At 32.2% G+C, this 20,305-nt stretch overlaps 1 protein-coding gene across 9 annotated transcripts in view; it reads right to left on the reverse strand.

Annotated features, from left to right (window-relative positions):
- The window catches only part of Lcorl (ligand dependent nuclear receptor corepressor like), a 171,712-nt gene that overhangs the window by 51,063 nt on the left and 100,344 nt on the right, over positions 1–20,305 (reverse strand). For all 9 annotated transcript variants that reach the window (XM_010641902.3, XM_010641894.2, XM_033758938.1 and 6 more), the window contains one exon: positions 8,153–8,404. In XM_010641902.3, coding sequence (XP_010640204.1) covers positions 8,153–8,404 — 252 coding nt within the window. The remainder of the gene's footprint in view (positions 1–8,152; positions 8,405–20,305) is intronic.

Genomic DNA, 20,305 nt, shown 5'->3' on the forward strand with positions numbered 1-20,305 from the left:
TGCTTCTAAGGTAAAATGAAAGGATAAAAGACATCTTAACAGATCTTTAGTTTGTTAAGAGAATATAAATGAGAAGAAAGTATGACTGAATGACACTTTTATTAATTCTAGGTGATGGGTACATGTTTATTATACTTCACTTTTCTATGTGTTTGAAAATTTCCCTAATCATAAAACACATCACTGTTTTCATTTCTGGTTGCAGACAGAACACTTAACATTACAATTTAATTATTTCTGATCAAACACTATACAAAACATTTAGAATTAAAGATAGGCCAGTATAAATCTTTCAACAGGCCAGGTAATTTTATATGTAACACTACCAGAGATAACTTTAAAAGTGAACCAATGTTTGTAAAATTGAGGCCATGATCAAATTCAACAATTTCCTGAGTATCAATATTTCATTGTTTTTTGGTTAAAATGAAGATTTCAATTATTTCATTTGCAAACTATCTCTTCTGCATTTCCATACAAATTTCTGATAAAGAATCCATTCAAAGAGGTCAACCAGAATCCTCATAATATACAATTGTTTTCCACTCCTCCAAGGACATCATTCTTTTTCATCTTTTACTAGGCCTTTTGTCCATTCTCAAAGTTATGCTCTGTTCTCTACTGGCCTGACAAACTGCACACATCCCTCAGACTCATCTCCACAAAGGTTTTCAGTTCTTCCCTACTCTTCTTTTACACTCCTAAGATCCTGTATACTTTTCTATTACATATTTTTGTCATATTATTATTTGCCCAAGAGTGCTATAGGGTAATTATGTTCATTATATTTAAATAAATATAATTACTTGAATATTACTCACATTTCTCATTTTCCTAAGCAAGGAGCTAAGATTAGCAATAGCTCAATAAACACTTATTTATTGATTCATCAGTGCCTCACTCAACTCAGTAACACCAATTCATATGTAGTAGACCCTTACCAACAAAAAACCCTTGAAATTAAGAGTCAAAAGTTTGGCATCTGACAAATCAGTTAGCTTTAAACAAAAATGTCTTTAAGTAAAAGAGGCTAGAATAATTTTTAATCATAAATTTCCATATTTTTTATTTTAATAAATACTTTTCTACAACAATGTCAAGACTGATGACCATTAATTCCTTCAATGAATGAGTATCGAATGTGTGAAATAAATTTTTTTTTGGTACCGGAGATTGATCTTGGGACCTTATGCTTGCGTGGAACCACTGAGTTAAATCCCCGGCCCTACATTCTTTATTAATTCCTCTCAATACTACTGATTTCCAGGTGCTATGCAAGGCAGATGGTGAAGCTCAATTTATAGGTGACTATAAGCATGAGGTAAAAGATGGGTGAAGCGAGAAAATATTACATACATTTTATATGGTCTGTACAAGAGAACATTTTTCAAATTAATTTCTGCATGCTAAAATAATCACCATCAACGAAATGTTTATCACAATCACTGCTGAACATATAAAACCGCTTCACACAAAATTATGTTATAATAGTACTAAATACCTCATTGCTCCTTCCATCTTACCTCTGAACATTTCTTATCTATTTCCTGAAATGGATCTTCTTTTCTTTTTTTTCAGTCCCTCAATGTATTGTTTTAGTCAGCCTTTGGCTTTTTGTAGATTTTTGTTACTGTGCTCACTAGGAGAGTCCTATGATTTCAATTATTAATCATACATATTCAATTGATAGAAATTAGTAACTTACATGATATCTAATTATATAACAATATATTTTTTCTATACTCAAGTGTGCAAAGTACTACTCGTTTTAACTCATTTAGTTCTCACAATCCAATGACATAAATAGGTTTTATTAAATTTAAATTTTAATGACAAACTGAAACTGAATGGGGTTAATTGAATTGCACAATGGCAATGCTGTAAGCAGTGAAAATGGCATTCAAATTCAAACATACATGTTCTAGAGCTTGTATTAACCAAATTTTGATCTCTATATTTTCAAAAGACAAACTATAATGTTGGTAAGAACGCAATAAATTTGGGCTATCAAATACTAGCAGTAGGAATTCAAAACTTTCGAAAGCAATCCAGCAATGTTACTAAAAACCCTATGTTTACACTTTTAGCTATCTACGTCAATAGTTAAAATGAAAATACTTTCATGTTTAGAGACATAGAAAATTTCAGTATCACAGATAAATTCCTGCATACTAAAAGGATAGATAAATTACAGTATGTACCTATTCTCCAATTTGAGAATTCAATTTAACATACTCATTAAAGGCATTAATAAAACATAGGAACATGCAAATGCTCTAAAATCTTATTAAAAAGTACAATAAAACTTCAATAGAAATGTGAAACTTGTAAAAAAAAACAACCAAAATATGGAAATACACAAAATGAGGGTATTTGGTTGATAAAAGTTTAAGCAATTAAATATGAAAGTGTATTTGTGTAAGCATACTTACATGCATATGCATATGTACATTTATTTTTGTGTGTGAATATATCTGCCCTGCCCACATGCTTTTTGTTTTCTACATGTTTCTTATGAGTATATATTAATAAACCCATGTTATTAAAAAAAACATTACCAAATTTTACAAGCATTCCTTTGCTTATCCCAGTTCTAATTTTACATTTATTGTTATTAATTTAACTATGAAGTTTCAATCATAGGATAAAAGAATCAATACAATTTAGAAGTAGCATATCAAACCTGAAACCTGGCTTTCCCTTCCCACACCTGCGTCCTTCTATAATATATATACATATATTTTTTTGTAATGGGAGTTGAACTCAGGGCCTTGTATTTGTCCCAGCCCAAGCATTTTTTATTTTTAAAGGGAAGGTTATTTTCTTCCTAATGTGCTTTATTCTGTGTATGTGTATATGTGTGTGTGTGTGTATATATATATATATATCTGAAATCTTATAAAATTCATATTCTTCTATTATTTACTGATAATGATAAGCAACAATATAAATCAGAACAAAAGCTTTCTATGAATTTAGGACTTAAAAACTTAACAATGCCAAATTATGAAAATGCTACTGGTAAAATTAACACAAAGTTTCAATAAAATGTCATTTAAGAATTTCATTATAGTAATTTTTCATTTTCTCTTGTAAGTATTGAACTAAATCAAGTTTTTAAAAGGTTTGAAGTCAGTATCAGTGAAAAATATTTTTAAAAGAACATTTTTCTTTATCCCTTGTATTACACTAGTTCTCTAAATTCAAGCAGTTTTATTTACTTTAAAACAGATGCATATTTATTCAAATAATATACTGGGAGAAAAAATTTTGACCATATGTTCATAAAAATTTTTTTTGAAATATGGTATTTTTAAAAAAGTATATCTCTACGTAGACAGTTTAATGAATTTTCATGAACTGAAAATTCTTATGAAGAGCACCTAAATTACCACTTCCAACCCTAAAATCTCCTTCGGGTTACCATGTCACCCCCTTCTCCACCTTTACACTTCCAATAGTATTAGGCATGCTTTTTTTTTTTTGGTACCTGGGATCGAACTCCGGTCCTTAAACTTTGCAAGGCAGGTGGTGGAACAGCTGAGCTAAATCCCTGGCCCTTATGCATGCTCTTTGACAGCAATTTCACTGATAGGAAATTTTTCCAAGGTAAAAATTAAGTACAAAACTTTAACTCAGTATGTTATTCATATATCTAAGATACATAATTAAATACAATGTGATCCTTCCACAAAATAAAATACTATTCAGCTAAGTATCAATTTAAGCATTAAAATGATTTTGTGGAAAAATATACATTAATATAATATATGGCTGAATTAAGGTAGTCCAGTGACATTTTACATGAACACACTTATGTACCTCTTGAATTTAAAGTGCATCTAGCTTACAGGAATGCTGATAGACATATATATTTTTCTAAAAAAATGACTTTTGGAAATAAAAAAATATAATAAATCAGTAGAGGCGCAAGTACAAGGTTAACCACTGATTCAAACAGCTTGAGAGAATTAGTGAATTGGAAAAGACTTCTAAACAAATTAAGCAGGATATATCACAATGAGACAGAGCTACGAAATATGAAAATTAATAAGACATGGAAGACAGAATGAGAAGATCCAATGTCTGACTCAATGAATTTGATAAAAGATAAAGTGAAATGTGTATTTCAAATGATAGTAGCAGAAAATTTTCCACAACTGCTGTTAAGACTTTATCCTTAATTTTAGGAATTATATTACCTCTTAATCCAAAGGAGAATTCGGAAACTCTTATTACCCTTTAATTAAAACTGTGTTGAGGATATACTCCTAAGTGAAATAAATAAGTCACACATGTATAAATACCAAATAGTTTCTCTGGTGCAAGAAACTATAATGGTACATAAGATCCTAATGATACAATTGACAATGTGAAATAAGAAGAAAGGGGCTAAAAGGTGTAGGGGAAGTGGGAAGGGTAGGGGAAAGCTAATAAGGGAAAAGAAAAAAATATGAGAAAATGAAAATGAAGTGTTTGTAAACAGGGAGGAGGAGAGGGCGAAGGGAGGGCAGGGACAAGGGGAAAAAATGAGAACCAAGACCTGTCATGTAAAGGTACAAGGTCCCAATGATGAATGTAACTGTACTGTATACATAAAATGTACCAATAAACTCAATGAAAGAGAGAAAAAAACCAACAACTGTGTTTCTCATGGAAGGGGTCCATCTCTACCTCCCACACCAAGATGTGGGTAACCAAATGCCCTGGAACTGTTTAGTGAATAGTAAGTCTATCCTACCCTTTGATTTATAATGATGTCTGTCTTTTATCAGTAATGCTGCGAAGATTTCTGGGCTTGCGAATCTGTCCTACTAATTTGTATCATGACAACATCACCCTTATGGGCTGCATAAGTCTTGACAGGTTTTAAAGCAAGTCCCTCAGTACTTTGACTTGGATATTGTTGGGTCTATAAGTTCTGCTTGTAAATTTTAAGTTCAACAAACCACATTTAACAAAAAAATATTAGAATGAAATAACACTGAATTGTAAGCAGATTAAAGGTAAATAGTCATTATATTTACTTAAATTATAAACATTTATTTTGGAAGTCAACCTTTATGTCCTTCAATAAAGTTACACAATGTTCTCCATAAGGTCTTATATAGTTTATTCATTTCATTCTTAGGTATTTTTCCTGATGTTGCTGCTACTGTTTTTAAAAGCTGAATTTTAATTGAGGGGTTAGGAACCTCAGAAAATGTTTAAAACTGGTGATTGTGTGCATTTTTGGCTTGTCCTTTATTAAAGCAAGTTATGATGTTTTTGGTAGTAGAAAGGCTCATTTATTTTTTGCTTGATAACTTTTTAAAAATCATAAATGTGACAGTTTTTATAGAATGATTTTTCTGTAATTATTAAGGATTCTATAATTTAATTTGGAAAATCATGAAAGTTTTTCAAAAGCTTAATTATCCATGTTTCTCTAGTCATTATTTATCATGTTTTTATATTTCACTATATTCAATTTGTTGATACTTATTTAAGAATCTGAGCCTAGGTTTATGGGTTGTAATTTTCTTTTCTTTGCTATCATTGTCTGTTGTTAGTATGAAGTTTATACTAACCTTTCTGTATTTTCAATTTTCTGAAATAGCTTGTGTGAGACAGAAAATATCTGTTGTTTAAAGGTGCATCAAGTTAAAACTATTTGGGGTGGTTTTAGAGATTTATAGGCATAGATACATAGATTACATACATTATTCATGGTTTGAGTGTGTCTCCTAAGGTACATGTATTGAAAAACATAGTTCCTTCTTCAATTAAGAAGCAATGAAGGCACGAGGGATTCCAGGAGTGGCTCCCTAATACGGAATAAACTCTTCTCTCTAATTCCCCTGGAGCCATGAGCTGGTACAGCAAGAACAGCCTTGTAGACAAAGACCCCACATATTTGCTACTTTATTTTTTTTGTACTGGAAATCAAGGCAGCAGCAGAACCACTGAGCTAGATCCCTGGCCCAGACCCCACATGTTTGGACTCTTCAGTCCCAAGGGTTGTAAAAGATAAATCTCTATTTTTTACAAATCATCCATTCTCAAGTATTCAGTAATAACAGAACCAAATGGACCATTAAGAGTACACACTGGACTTACACATTACTATCTAATTTGAATTATGTAACTCAGAAGATGGCAAACTGGCTTAAATGAGTATTGTTAAAAAATTAAGACTTTCTCTGTATGAAATGCAATGAATGAAATGAAAAATGTTAAGCACTAGTAAATAACCACAACAACAAAAAAAGAAGTGCTGTTACTACTACTGGTACTATTACTACTACGAAGACCTTTACTAACTATAAGGTAGGAACAGTAAAATTGGGCCAGAAAAATTTTAATTCTTAAGAAATGTATTTAAAATATGGACTTACACAGATGTGTCATTGCTAATAAAAATTTTCAAAGTGTATACAGTATTTTGTAATAAGAATAGCAGTGAGGTCATCACAAAGAGCAAGACTTTTAAGAACTGCTTATAATATCTTTATTTGAAGCTTGAAAATTTTAATTTGTAGAACAATCATACATAGTGGGTACACACACATACACACACAAACACATTAAAAAGTACGTGGCTTACTTTTGTTTTGGTAAGCTAATGTGAGACACTATCAATCTATAGCAGGCAGAATGCTTTTATGAATGAAAACAGATCTTGTCATTCTATTCCAAATGGGCCTAGCAGTTTTTTGTGGCCCTCAAGAAAGTAAAAATCCTCAATATTGTAGGTTTTCTCATAATCTGGTCCCCATCTAGTTTTTTAGCTTCACCTATCACCATTTTCCCTTGTTCTCTATACTACAAACCATAATATACTACGTGATTTCTATCTTAAAAAACACTGAAATCACAAATGACAATTCACCACAAATATTAAAATTATTAAATATCAAAAATATTTTAACAACTATCATTACTCTTTTCAACCTCAGGTTGGTTACTTATGGACTTGGCTAGGTTATAATCATTTAAATGCTTTATGTCACTTCCCTGACTGGCATACTAGTTGAACTTACACCACATTCTAGAATCAATTCTTCTCGTTCTTTTTTTTTTTTTTTTTGGTGGTATGAGGGACTGACCTTAAGAGTCTTTGTACTAAATACACTCTTATCCCTCTTTATTTTCTATTTAGAGACAGTGTCTTCCTTAGTCTCTAAATTGCTCAAGCTGGGATTGAATTTGTAATTCCCGACTCAGACTCTTGCAGTCCTTGGATTATAGGCATGTACCACCACCCTGGTTCTAGAATAAAATTTAACAGTAATTTTTTATAACTTCAAAGACTTGACACAATTCTTGACTATTTGTTCTTTCATCTGTACAGCAATATTTATTTTTTGTGAAAATAAAAATCTCCCCACACACTTAAAAGGCTATTCTTGTCTTTAAAAATACTCTTTTTGGCTGGGTGTGGTGGTGCAGGCCTGTAACCCCAGCACTCGGGAGTCTGAGGCAGGAGGATTGCTGTGAGTTCAAGCCCAGCCTGGGCTACATAGTGAGTTCCAGGTCAGTTTCAACTACCTAGTGAGACCCTGTCTCAAAAACCAAAAAAAAAAAAAAAAAAAAAAAAAAACAACCTCTTTTTGCTTTCTGTGAAATCATAGTTCTCCTTCAATTAACCTCCACTACATAATCCCAACATTGCCTTTATCATTCAATTCCAACATAACCTTTATCATTCAATTCCAACATAACCTTTATCATTCAAGCTTCTTCTTAAAAATGTTTCTGTATAATTAATATGATTGTATTATACTTATCACACTTACAATGTCTTTTTTTCCAGTTATATTACAAATAACTAGAAGATAAATCTTTTTTTTTTGTGAATCTAAGTACAAAGAACTGAACAGCAAGGGCTTATTTAATGTTTTCAGCTGGCCACTGCAAAAATAATTCTCTCATAAATATCTTTTTACTTGTATTGTGCCATATTTAGTGAAAGGAGATGAGAGCAACTCAAATTTTCTTTTAGAAATAGTTAAAAAAGCAATATGAATTCTAAACTTGCTTTCTCTTTAGTCCATATTACATAAGCAAATTAAAGCAGTATTACTTTATTTCTCCATGAACACAACTTATATATATATATATGTTTAAGCATATTAAAACATAAAATATATCACACACACAAATATCTTACCTTGCTGAGTATTTTGTTCTTGCATTCGATTCACAGTGAGGTCTAAGGGGCCTTCCTGTTCTTCCTGAAGGGAGTTTTCTGCTTGATTCATTTGAATACTTTTACATATGAGACTTGGTCCAATTGAACCATTTCTATTCTCTTGAATTTTACCACTTTTTGAAATGTACTCAATTGCAAACTGACGTATCATCTTTTTCATTAATTCCTGAGCAACTAGGGGAATGTTAGGATCACAGTTCTGAGGAAGATCTAGGGAAGAAATAAATACAATAATCACTAAAAAAGAAAAATGCATAGTACCATTAAACTTTTTAAAAGTTACAAATTAATAATATTAGAAGTCTTTTAGCATCAGTCCACAACTGCCAATGGTTTTTGGAAATTAGCAATAGAAACTTTCCACATTTACTTTTATGATTGCATATGTCCCCAAAGCATGGCATATCCACTCATGTCTTGCAAATAGTCTGTCCCAAACTGAACTAGATTTTAAAAAGTCAAATAAAGAAACAAAACAACTTATTTTCAGAATTTTAATATTCATTCCAATTTATTTTACTAAATATTAAAACATTTAGCATGTAAATATAGCCTGTTTTTTCCAATAATGGGGACTGAACCCAGGGCCTTGCGCATGCTAGGCAAGCACTTTACCCCTGAGTCACATCTCTAGCCCACCACATAATTTGTAATTCAATGTACAAAGTACACATACTGACTAGGAAAACATCTAAACTGCTATAACTTGGTATCAATTAAATTCTTCAATTATGTGAAATGTGCCTTTCATTTAGATCCTGAATGTCATCAAGGATTTTTCGTTTTTCAATTTTTTAAACAGAAAAATTTTGAGCATAAAAAATTCAACAGCACAGTCTCCCTTAAGACTTAAAAATTGTTAATATTCTGTCACATCTGCATTCTTTATGTATTTATTTATAGAGCCACTGAAAGTAAACTATAAAATTAGAAGACTTCACTAGTATTTTGGCATGCATGTCCTAATATTTTCCTGTAAATTGGCATCATTATTACCGAGAGTCTTAATCCTCAATCCCCAAAAATGCTCATCAGTACAACTAAAATGAAATTGGGCAATGGTATATATAATTCTGCCTAAAACTTGTGCAATAGATAAGTTATTGAATCATTTTATTACATGAGATGTGGAGTGATAGATCATTTATAAATACAGTGTTTACTTGTGATAGAGTCTTATTAGGGGCGTGGCTTTATTATGTATATTTCTGGACTCACTTCAATTCCTTTATTTACTCTAACCTTCAGATGCAGAGTCATTGGTAAATTGAGAAGGGTTAACTGGGCATACTTGATTAGGTTTCCCATTTTTTCCCTATAGCAATAGGCCTACTTCAAGAGATACTAATTCTCTGTACCTTAAATAACTAAACTCTTATCCAGGAAGAGCAGTATTTATGTAAATAGGCTTGCCCTGATCCAGGGCTGTCAGAGGTTGAAGAAATAACTCTCCATAGCTTTGGTATTATTATTAGAGTGAATATACTAATTAAATTATCTGAAGTCTTCCCAACTAGCATCTATCATTACAGATCCATGACTAAAAGCAAGAAGGGACTGAAAATGTACCATTTAGAGAAGAAGAACACAAATCTACCCCCTGCATGACCACCTCTATATTTGGTAGCAAAAAGTAACCTAGCCAGTTTAAGTCTATACTGGCCTTGTATAAATGTCAGTAAATCTGATCCACAGGTCACTGTCTCAGATGTGCTTTAGATATATTACCTCTGTCAAAACAAAGAAATTTCACTCCTGATAAACAGAGAGAAGGGACTACAAGTCTATAGGAAAAATAACCTTTTAGCCTTCACTTTTATTCTTTGCTTAGAACCTGGCTGGGAATAAGAACATTGCTTCGTTTGGGCACTGGACTAAAAGACTTATTAGCTGCAGGCTGGAATCTTAAGACATCTTTAAAAACTCAGTCTATTTACGTACATACCGCCACTCATTAATGTAAAAATAACTTGGGAAATTGTAATAAAGCTTACTTACAGGATGCTATAAGCATTATAAAAAACTGCAGCTTAAAACACTCAGTTCTATACCCTGCTTGTTAACACATCAGCAAATGTTAGTTGTTATCACAGAGTATATAAGCGGAAATAATGACAAGCAAAAATATGCAGACTGAGTAATTATATTTTATTAGAATAACAAAATGACAAGTATTAACTATATCGATAATGGAAAATAAAAGAATCAAACCCTGTAAGCCATTTTGAGTTTTTGGTAGGCTCAGAATAAATAGTATTATTATAGTGCCCTAACTAAAGCGAAATACTAAAATAAGTTTCCATGTTATACACAGGAATTCCAAATATGAAGTATGATACAAAAAATGATTTATATTTAAAGTTATCATTAAAAATATGCTGCCATTAATAACCCTTAAAATACTCATTTGAACACATGTATCACATTGTTCCTGTGATTTCTTTTTGTGAGTGTCTTTAGCTGCAGTGTCCTGGCAGTTCTATGCCTTGAATCAATCAAAATGTTTATCTTTCATGGTGCTTTTGTCTTTGGGGAAGAGCCAGAAGCCATATGGTGCCAGAAGTGAGAAGGTGGATGAGGACACACCATATTTTTTACAAGTGTAATGGATGGCACCTGACACAACATTCACCATATTTTTTTATCATAACTGCTTCAGAAAGTGTAAACAGCTATACAACCAGGGTGTTTGAAGCGAGGGAGAATAATCTGAGGGGAATTAATGGCAACATGTCTTATACCATAATTAAAAAAAAATTAAACACCATATTATTATCAGACCTTGTGTACTATTTCTTACCCTCAGGAATCTTCAAAGCCTTCTATGACTATTTTTTCATCTCTTTTCAACTGAATCCTGCTTTGCATTATGTTTTTAAAAGAAATGAAGCCTTTATTTTTAAGCATTTGTTTAACTGTCCTGTCTTTTTTGACTGACAGCATTTCATTAGTTAAAAGTGACTAAATTTGCCAGAAAAAGAACAGAGATCTGATTAAATCTTATTAATCACCTTATGGCTAGAGCTATAGTTTAAGATTGAGTGTAAAGCTATGTTAAGCTCTGTTCTATTCACCCATTCACTGTTGGTATCCTTGATGCTATACTTTGGCATTTTAAAAAGAAAAAGAAAAAGGAGACAAAGGCAATGTTGCTCAGCTGCTGATTAGTTAGAATGGATCACTTGTAAAAACTGTCATAAGTATAATACAAGCAAATGAAAACTAAAGGTCATAAAGTTTAGGTTAGAAAAAATTAGGCTACAAAATGATATAGGTAAAAAATTTTTAATTTTATAAGGTTGGGCAAGTAGCATAAAGGGACAATGTGACTATTCCCATATACTTGCCATTTTATATAAGGGACTTGACAGCATCCACAGATTTTATTACCCGGGCAGGTGTGCAAGTGAGTGTTTAAGAAGTAATGACTATGGAAACTGAGGGAAAAATGTTTTCTGTCTAGGAAAGAAAGAATGTTACCACGTGGAAGTGGGTCATTGCCCCAAAGAAGACAGATTTAGTTATTTTTGCCTATTTTTCCTTTTTCAAAGTCGATTTATTTAAAAAGTTTAATTAGTGTGACAGCCAGCTTCAGGATGGCCTTCAATAACTCCTGTGCCTTCTAGTATGAGACAGCTGTGCAGTCCATTCCCTGATATATCATGGGTGATAGATTGGAAGTATATGTTACTTTTAGAGACTAGATAAAATGATTGAGATTCCCATCACAGATACTGCTGAACACTAGTACTCTTAGTCATTTATATTTTGTCCCCCAGACCTTTCTCAAATTTCTTTTTCTACCCTTTACTCTCCTGTCCCTGCATCACCCTCCTCACTTGCTTGAGGAAGGGGTAACTGTGAGGAGCCCCACAGGCAGGTTCACACAGAAAGGTACCGAACTCTCCTGATAGCAGCCAAACCAGTGAAGCTGGAAATTGAAATTTAGAAGAAGATTTAAATCTCATCTAATCCCTGGACTGCAATCTTCCTTCTGAGAAAAGGAACCAAAGCTATCCAGAAAATATAAGATAATAAGTGTTTGTTTTAAACTGCTGTATTTTAGAGGTAATTTATAACATAGCAGTGAGTAAATAAAACAGATTTTGATACATGTTTGTGTGAAGCTGCTGTAATAAAAACCTCAAACACAGGTGTGGTTTGAATCATGCAGTGGGCTTTGGGAATAGTATTAATGAAAGCCTAAAGTAACTTGAGAAAGATGTAAATAGAACATACTCTTTAAGAAAGCAGCAGAGTGAAAACTGGTGGAAAAATATTAGAAACTGGAGGGGAAAATACATGATTATACGACGGCAAAAGTTTTACAACACTGTTTTATGTAGTAGTTGGAAAAGCAGAAAATGTGCTTAATGAATTGGGTGATCTTCCTAGGAAATTTTCAAAATATGAAAGCTGCTCGTTGGTTTCTTATTGCTAATTACAATAAAATGCAAAAAGAGATAAAAACTAAAGGAAGAATGTTTAAAAATATAGTAGGCCTTAGTTGTTTCAAAAATCCAGTCTATATAGAAAAAAAAGTTTATTTACAAAAGACCAAAATAGACAAAGATCTAAGAAAATATCCTTCAAAATGCTGGTTTATTTTCTTCAAATTTGACGCTATTAATGTTTTAGGTCTTTTGTGATTTGTTGATTTTTATTTGTTCATTTGGTCTTTTCTTGGTAGAGAGGAGAGTGTTTTTCCATTAAACTGAAGAACTGTGGGAATTAACCAAAGACTTAAACATTCAATGTTGACTCACAAAAAATCAGCGGAGTCTCAGAACAGCAAGCTACATGATATTTCAAAAATCTGTCTATCTCCATTCTCCCTTCCCAACACACAGAACTCTACAAAAAAGCTAGAGCTTTATGGTTCTGGAAAAGCAAGGAAATCTCTGTTCAATCACTAACTACTAAGTTATCTAACAGAGAAGTCAGTGGGGCAAACAATACAAAGAATGCCACCTTCATGGAATCACTTCTGGAAAGTAAATAAACATCAACAACAAACCTTGGTTGTGGAAGATAATCTCATTTTCACAGTTGTTACACTATACTACTTGAAATATTCAGGCTTTAGAAAAAAGATTCAGATTTAAGAAAAATTTCTTGGTCATGCAAAAAAACAATTTTGGCCTCACCGAAGGGGAGAATAGTCAATGAGAATTGTCTCTGAGGAAGCTCATATATTGGACTTAGTAGACAAAAACTTGAAACATTAAAGACGGGTCCAAAAAGCTAAAGGAAATCAGGTATAAAGAACTAGAGGAAAGTATAAGTAAAATATCTCACCAAACAGAAAATATGAACAAACAAGTAATTTAAAAAATATAGAAACTTTGGAGTTTAAAAGTAGAGTAAAATGAAAAATTAACTAAGATAAATACAAGGGCAGATGTGAGCTGACAGAAGAGTCAATGAACCTCAAATAAGCTAGCAAATTATTCCGTTTGAGAAAAAAAAGGAAAGGGGGAGGGACAGAAAAAAGGAAACAGAGGTTCATAGACATGTGGATGCAATCAAGTGTCCCAAAATCTGTAAATGACAGTTCCAGAAGGAAAGAACAGAAAGCAGAACAAACACTATTTCAAAAAAAAAAAAAAACAATGCTTTAAATTTGATTTTAAAATTTATCTATACATTAAGATGCTCAATAAACGACACACTGAGAGATCCATATTTAGGTGCATCTTGATGAAACTGCCAGACACTAAAGACAGGGTAAATTTGAATGCAGCAAAACCTAAAACAAATCATCACATAAAATTCAATAAGATTAAAAGACAACTTCATGGAGGTCAGAAGATGGTGGAACAATATATTCAAAGTACCACAAGAAAAAGATTAACTAAAAATTTGATATTCAGAAAAATTATTCTTTGAGAACAAAGTAGAGATACAAAATAGGCTTTGGAGAAGGATGATGACAAGGTACAGTTAGTTTATAGCTGTTCCATAACTTGGAATGAGACAGCTAGAAAACAGAAACTCAGCAAGGTAGGTGAAGGAAGAGAATGCATTCTAGTTTAATACTACACATGGAGAAACTTTTGGGAAAAAAACAAACCTGTTTTTTTTGGGAAAAAACCCTCTGTTCTGAAAACATTATTTGTTTTCAAATAATGGAAAGATTATTTGTGCTCTAAACCTGTGCCTGCAATGGCAGTGCAGAGCCATCCATAGCAGTGTGGGGAGGACTGATGTAGAGGGAAAGAGACAGACTCACAGTGGACAAAAAATAACAGGAAAGATTTGGACAGGGAGGAAGAACAAAACAAAACCAGTCTGAACTTAGCTGATCTCAGTTTTTTTGTAGGCAAGTGCTCCAGAACTGTTTGACAATTCTCAATGTAAAAATATGGTGCTGTGGTAGGAAGCCATCTTGTTAAGGTTTTGCTTGAGCGTGCTGCTTACGGAAATACAAGTCCCAGTACTTTCCTTTCTCCTGAACTCAAGTATTGCCATGTTGTTCTGGTTAGAGTCTGCTTGTGACTAAATATGCTCCAGGTGGAATGCTATCGAAGGAGGTCCACTGAAAAAATATATACAGTGAAATTCATGTCAGAACCACAAGACGGTGGAGTTCTCCGATCATTTGGGACTGACACCTCCTATGACTGCCAGAGGAATGGCTGGAGCCTGAGCAGATGAAGTAAGGCACATGGGATATGAGCTATGGAGAGGATGAAGTAGGTAGCTGACAGGACTGGACCTACCAAGGTCCTACTGTGGTCCCCCAACCCACTCAAGGCATCTGGGTGTCTGCCCAACAATCTGCACCCTGCCCCCCTCCAAAAAAAATTTTGGAATTCTCCGAGCACATCAGAAGTTTAAGTCAAGCCCTCCATCAAGAGTTCACTGAATTAAGCTGCTTGGAGTAATACTAGATGTCCCATTCTGTGTAACCTCGTAATTCGTGAGCAAAGAAGCTAGGAATCACTCCAATCATGATGGGCCCCAACACTATTCAGCTGGCAGATGGAAAGAAGGCAGGTACAACTAACTCACAGCCTTGCTGCCCCTAAAGGCTATATAATCCAACATAAACAAAAGTACAGACTGGTATTGAGTGGTACACATTCACAGGTGGCCACGTGTTCTTTCATTATTCATTAATATTTTTGTGGGGACTGGTTTGCTTTTTAAAACATTTCCCAACTATTGTGTGTGTACATCATAATTTTTATCTTTTTAAATGGTTTAAAAATTTTTAAAATAACAGCTTATCAAACTAATATTTTATATTACATAATTTACAAACTTAAAGTGTAAGATTCAGTAGATTTTATCACATTGACAGAATGATACAACCATGGCCACAAATTTAAATCATTTTTGTTATCCCCAAACAAAACACTACCCAGTAGCTATTACCTCCCAACCCTCCCCCATATTTAGAAAATATTTAACTCACTCACTTCATTTTCTATTTTATTTTTCATTCCTTTTTAAATTTTTATTTTAAAATATATTTTAATTTTTGTTCATTTTTACCCCAAAGTTCATACCTCCATAGTAACCAACTCCAATGATACCAAAGTACAGGAAATAACAAAGAATTCAAAAGAATTATTAAAAAAATCATCAGCAAAAGCAAAGAGAATATAAACAACAGAATGAAATAAGGACTGCAATGAAACATATGAAGGAACAGTTTGATAAAGTATTAGGGAATTTTAAATACACAGAAAACATGAGATTTCAAAGTTCAATAAGCCAAAAACAAAAAACAAAACAAAAACCCCCACAAAAAACAAACAAAAAATAAAACATTCACTGGAACACCTCACCACCTGACTTGAAGCAAATACAATCTCAGGTTTTGATAAAGCTGACAAATTATTAAATTTAGATAGCAATAAAGAAGAAAATTATAAAAAAGTAAGACCTGTGATATATGATTAAAAAATAAATTGAAGGGTCTTGAGAACACAAGAGGTTTTTAAAGCACAAACTTAAAGGCATACAAAAATCAATTTAATGAAATAACACAAAAATTTTTACAAATCTTAAGAAAGATACAGACATCCAGGTACAGAAAATATTTATAGCTACAAACAGACATGACCAGAAAAGAAACTGCCCAAATCCTATTATAGTTAAAATGTCAAGAACACAGAACAAATAAATGAAATCAAAAGGTGTAAAAGAAAAACTCTAAATATGTTATAAGGGCAAACCCATCCAAATAACATCAGATTTCTCAGTAGAAACTCTAAAGGCCAGAAGGACATAAAACAATACTTCAAGCTCCAAAAGAAAGTAATTTCCAGTCTAGACTACTGTATCTAGCAAAACTCTCCTTCAGAATTAAAGCAGAAATAAAGGCTTTCTAAAAAAATTAAAAATTGAGGGAATTCGTGACTACTCTTCTGAAGGTATAGGAACACTACACAGATGTAGAATAGAATGAAATGGCAGGAATTAACATATACCTTTCAATAATAACCCTAGATGGAAATAATTTTAATTCTTCAATTAAAAGACATATTCAGCAGAATGGTTTAAAAAACAAGATCTAACTATACGCTGACTATGAGAAACACACCTTACCCACAAAGATTTAAAAAAACTCAAAGAAAGAGGGTATTCTATACAAACTGAATTTGAAAACAGGCAGGAATAGCCACACTCATAACCGACGAAGAATTCAAGTCAAAATTAGAAGAGACAAAGTTCACTCACTACATACTAATCAGTTAAGGGAAAAAAATCCAACAAGATATGATTGTAAACATATATACACCAAATGTTGGCAAAGCCAACTTCATAAAATAAATACTAATTAGAATAAAGGGATATATAGATCCCAATGCAATTATAGTAGTTGACTTCAAAACCTCATTTTTACACAGATATGTCAGCCAAACAAAAAATCCACAAAGAAACATTAGACATAAACTACACACTATAGATAAAATGGATTGAACAGAAATCTACAGAATATTCCATCCAACAATAATATACATTCTTTTCACATAATGAAAACTCACAAAACTTTTACAAAAGCAGCTCATAAAATTTTCTCCAAAGTAGACTGTCTTAGACCACAAGGCAAGTCTTAACAAATAAAAACAAAAGAAAACAAAATAAAATGAAAAAACCTGAAGTAATCTCACATGTCCTATCATATCTTAAAGGAATTAAACTAAAAATCAGTAACAGGGAACCACAAAACTACACAAATACATTGAGGTTTAATAATACATTTTTGAACAATCAAAGAGTCACTGAAGAAATCAGGAAGAAACTTAAAAATTTTTAGAATTAAATGATAATAGAAATACAACATACCAGTTATCTGTGGGATACAGAGAAGTCAATTCTCAAATAAATAACCTAATAATACATCTCAAAGTCTTTGCAGATGATATGATTTTTTACAAAGAAGATCCTAAAACTCCACCAGAAGACTTTTAGATTTACAGTAATAAACTCAGCAAAGTGGCATAAAAACAAACACATGGACCAGTGGAACAGGATAGAGGAAACAGAAAACAAGTTCACTCAACAACAGCCATCTAATATTTGACAAAGGGGGCAAAAGAAATATGCTGGAGAAAAGACAGTTTTTAACAAATGGTTCTAGGAGAACTGGATATCCATAAAAAGAGGATTGAAAGTAGATCCTTATCTCTTACCCTGTACAAAAATTAATTAAAAATGGATCAAAGTCCTAGAAGAAAACACAGGGAAAACAACGGAAGTTATAGGCACACACAAATCAACAAGTGGGATTACATCATATTTAAGAGATTTTGTAAGGCAAAGGAAACAGCAGAACTAAGAGACAGGATACTAAATGGGGGAACATCTTCACTATTTACTCTTCCAACAGCAGATAAATATTCAGAATATATAAAAAAAACTCAGCACTAAAAAACAAATAGCTCAATCACTAAATGGGCAAATGAGTTGAAAAGATACTTCACAGAAGAAGCACAAATAGCCAATAAATACAGGCATAGGGATATGCAAATCAAAATTACACTGATATTCCCTCTGATCCCTGTTAGAATGCCTATCACCAAAAATAGAAAACAAATAAATACTACAATAAATGCTGGTGAGAATTGTGGAGATTCATCACAAAACTAAAAATAGAGCTACCAATGACCCAGCTATATCACTCCTTGGTATATTCCTGAAAGAATTAACATTTGGTATATTAGAGATACTTGTGTACTCATGTTTACTACAGCAAAATTCACAATAGATAAGTCATGGAAACAATCTAGGTATCTAACAACAGATGAATGAAGAAAATATGATACACATAGTATCATATCATGATCATCTATAGGAAAATGGATGGAATTAAAGACCATTATGTTATATAAAATAAACCTAACTCAGAAATTAAAAATGTTTTCTCTTATATGAGTAACTGGGTGGAGGGAGAGAGAGTGAATGTAAGTAAAAGGGAGACTTAAAGGCATTGAGGAGTAGGAAAAAAGGAAGGGTGAGGGGAGTAATGGGTGGGGAAAATGATCAAAAGTATATGTATGTACAAATATGCCAAAATGAAAAAAACTAATCAGTGTAACTAATATGAACTGAGAGTGGAAGAGAGCCAAAGAAAGTCAGGATAAGGACACAAGGGAGAAATTAAGACATTTCTAGAAAAATAAAAAGCAAAATATGTCACATCAGATCTGTCCTAATAAAAGGATACTAGGAAGTAACTCAAACCATAGAAAGAAATTAGCAGAAGTAAGATAATTACATTGATAAAATATAGTACCTTTTGTGTTAAATTTCTTTTATCTTTTCTTCCTAATTTATAAAGTAAATGCATAAAGCAGTAACTATGCATCTGTCTTAGTGGACAGATATATACAAATGTAAAATGCATGAAATGACACAAAGGGAGGGTAAAGAATGAAGAGGTTTAGGAACAAAGTTCACTGCAATTAAGTTGGTATTAATTTAATAACAATTATTATAAATTAAGATATCAATTATAATTCCCAGGGCAATCACCAAGAAAATAATAAAGAAAAAACAACAAAGGAATTAAAATGGTACACTAGAAAGTATCTACTTATCACAAAAAAAGAGTAATGGAGGCATAAAAAAAAAAACAAAAAGAAATCTCACAGTAAAAATAAACAGCAAAATAACAGATGTGAATCCTACCTTACTGGTATACATTAAAAGTAAACAGATTAAATATTTCCAGTAAAAGGCAGAGACTGGCAGAAAGGATTTAATAATTCATGAAAGCTGTTGTCAAAGCATACTTTAACTTCACTGACTCAAATAGGTTTAAAGAAGAATGGGGGAAAAAAGGCATAGCATGAAAGCAGTAAGCAAAAGAATGCTGGATGGATTACACTATTGCAAAATAGAATAACTCAAAAGTTGTTACTAGAAAATGAGGTAATTTTATAATAATAAAGGTTCAAGCCCTCAGGAAGATATAAATAATATATACATTTACTAACAGCCCAAAAATATATGAAAGAAAAAATAATTGAAGGGAGAAATACAAAATTCAACAATAAACTGGAAATGAATACTTTTAAAAATGGATATAAAACAAGACAAAAGATCAATAAAGAATACGTGAATACCACCATAAATCAATTAGCTCAAACAGACATACACTGAACCCTCTAACCAATAATTGCAGAATATACATTTTCTCAAGTGCACATGGAAATTCTCCACAACAGGCCATGTTAAGGCCTCACTAACAAACCACACACACACACACACACACACACACACACACACACACACACGAAAGCCCCTCTTCAATCAATATGAAAAGATTAAAAATTCTAAATATGTTCTCCAATATTAAAGGAATAAAGCTACAAGTTGGCAGAAAGAAATTTGGAAAATTCACAAAATGGAAAATGAAGTAACACATTTCTAAACTTTCTAAGAGCCGAATAAGGTAACAAAAGAATATGACAATATAGCATAAGGTGAGTGAAAACAAAATACACAATATACCAAGAAGTATGAGATGGAGTTAACGCTTGGAAGGCAATTTCTAACCATAAACACCTCTATTAGGAAAAAAAAAAAAAAATTCAATTAAAAATTTTTAAATTAAAATTTACAATTTAAAAGAAAACAAATTAAGAACTAAAC

This window comes from Fukomys damarensis, unplaced genomic scaffold, assembly GCF_012274545.1.
Source record: "Fukomys damarensis isolate Sample0158 unplaced genomic scaffold, DMR_v1.0_HiC HiC_scaffold_35, whole genome shotgun sequence".
NCBI classification, from domain to species: domain Eukaryota; kingdom Metazoa; phylum Chordata; class Mammalia; order Rodentia; family Bathyergidae; genus Fukomys; species Fukomys damarensis.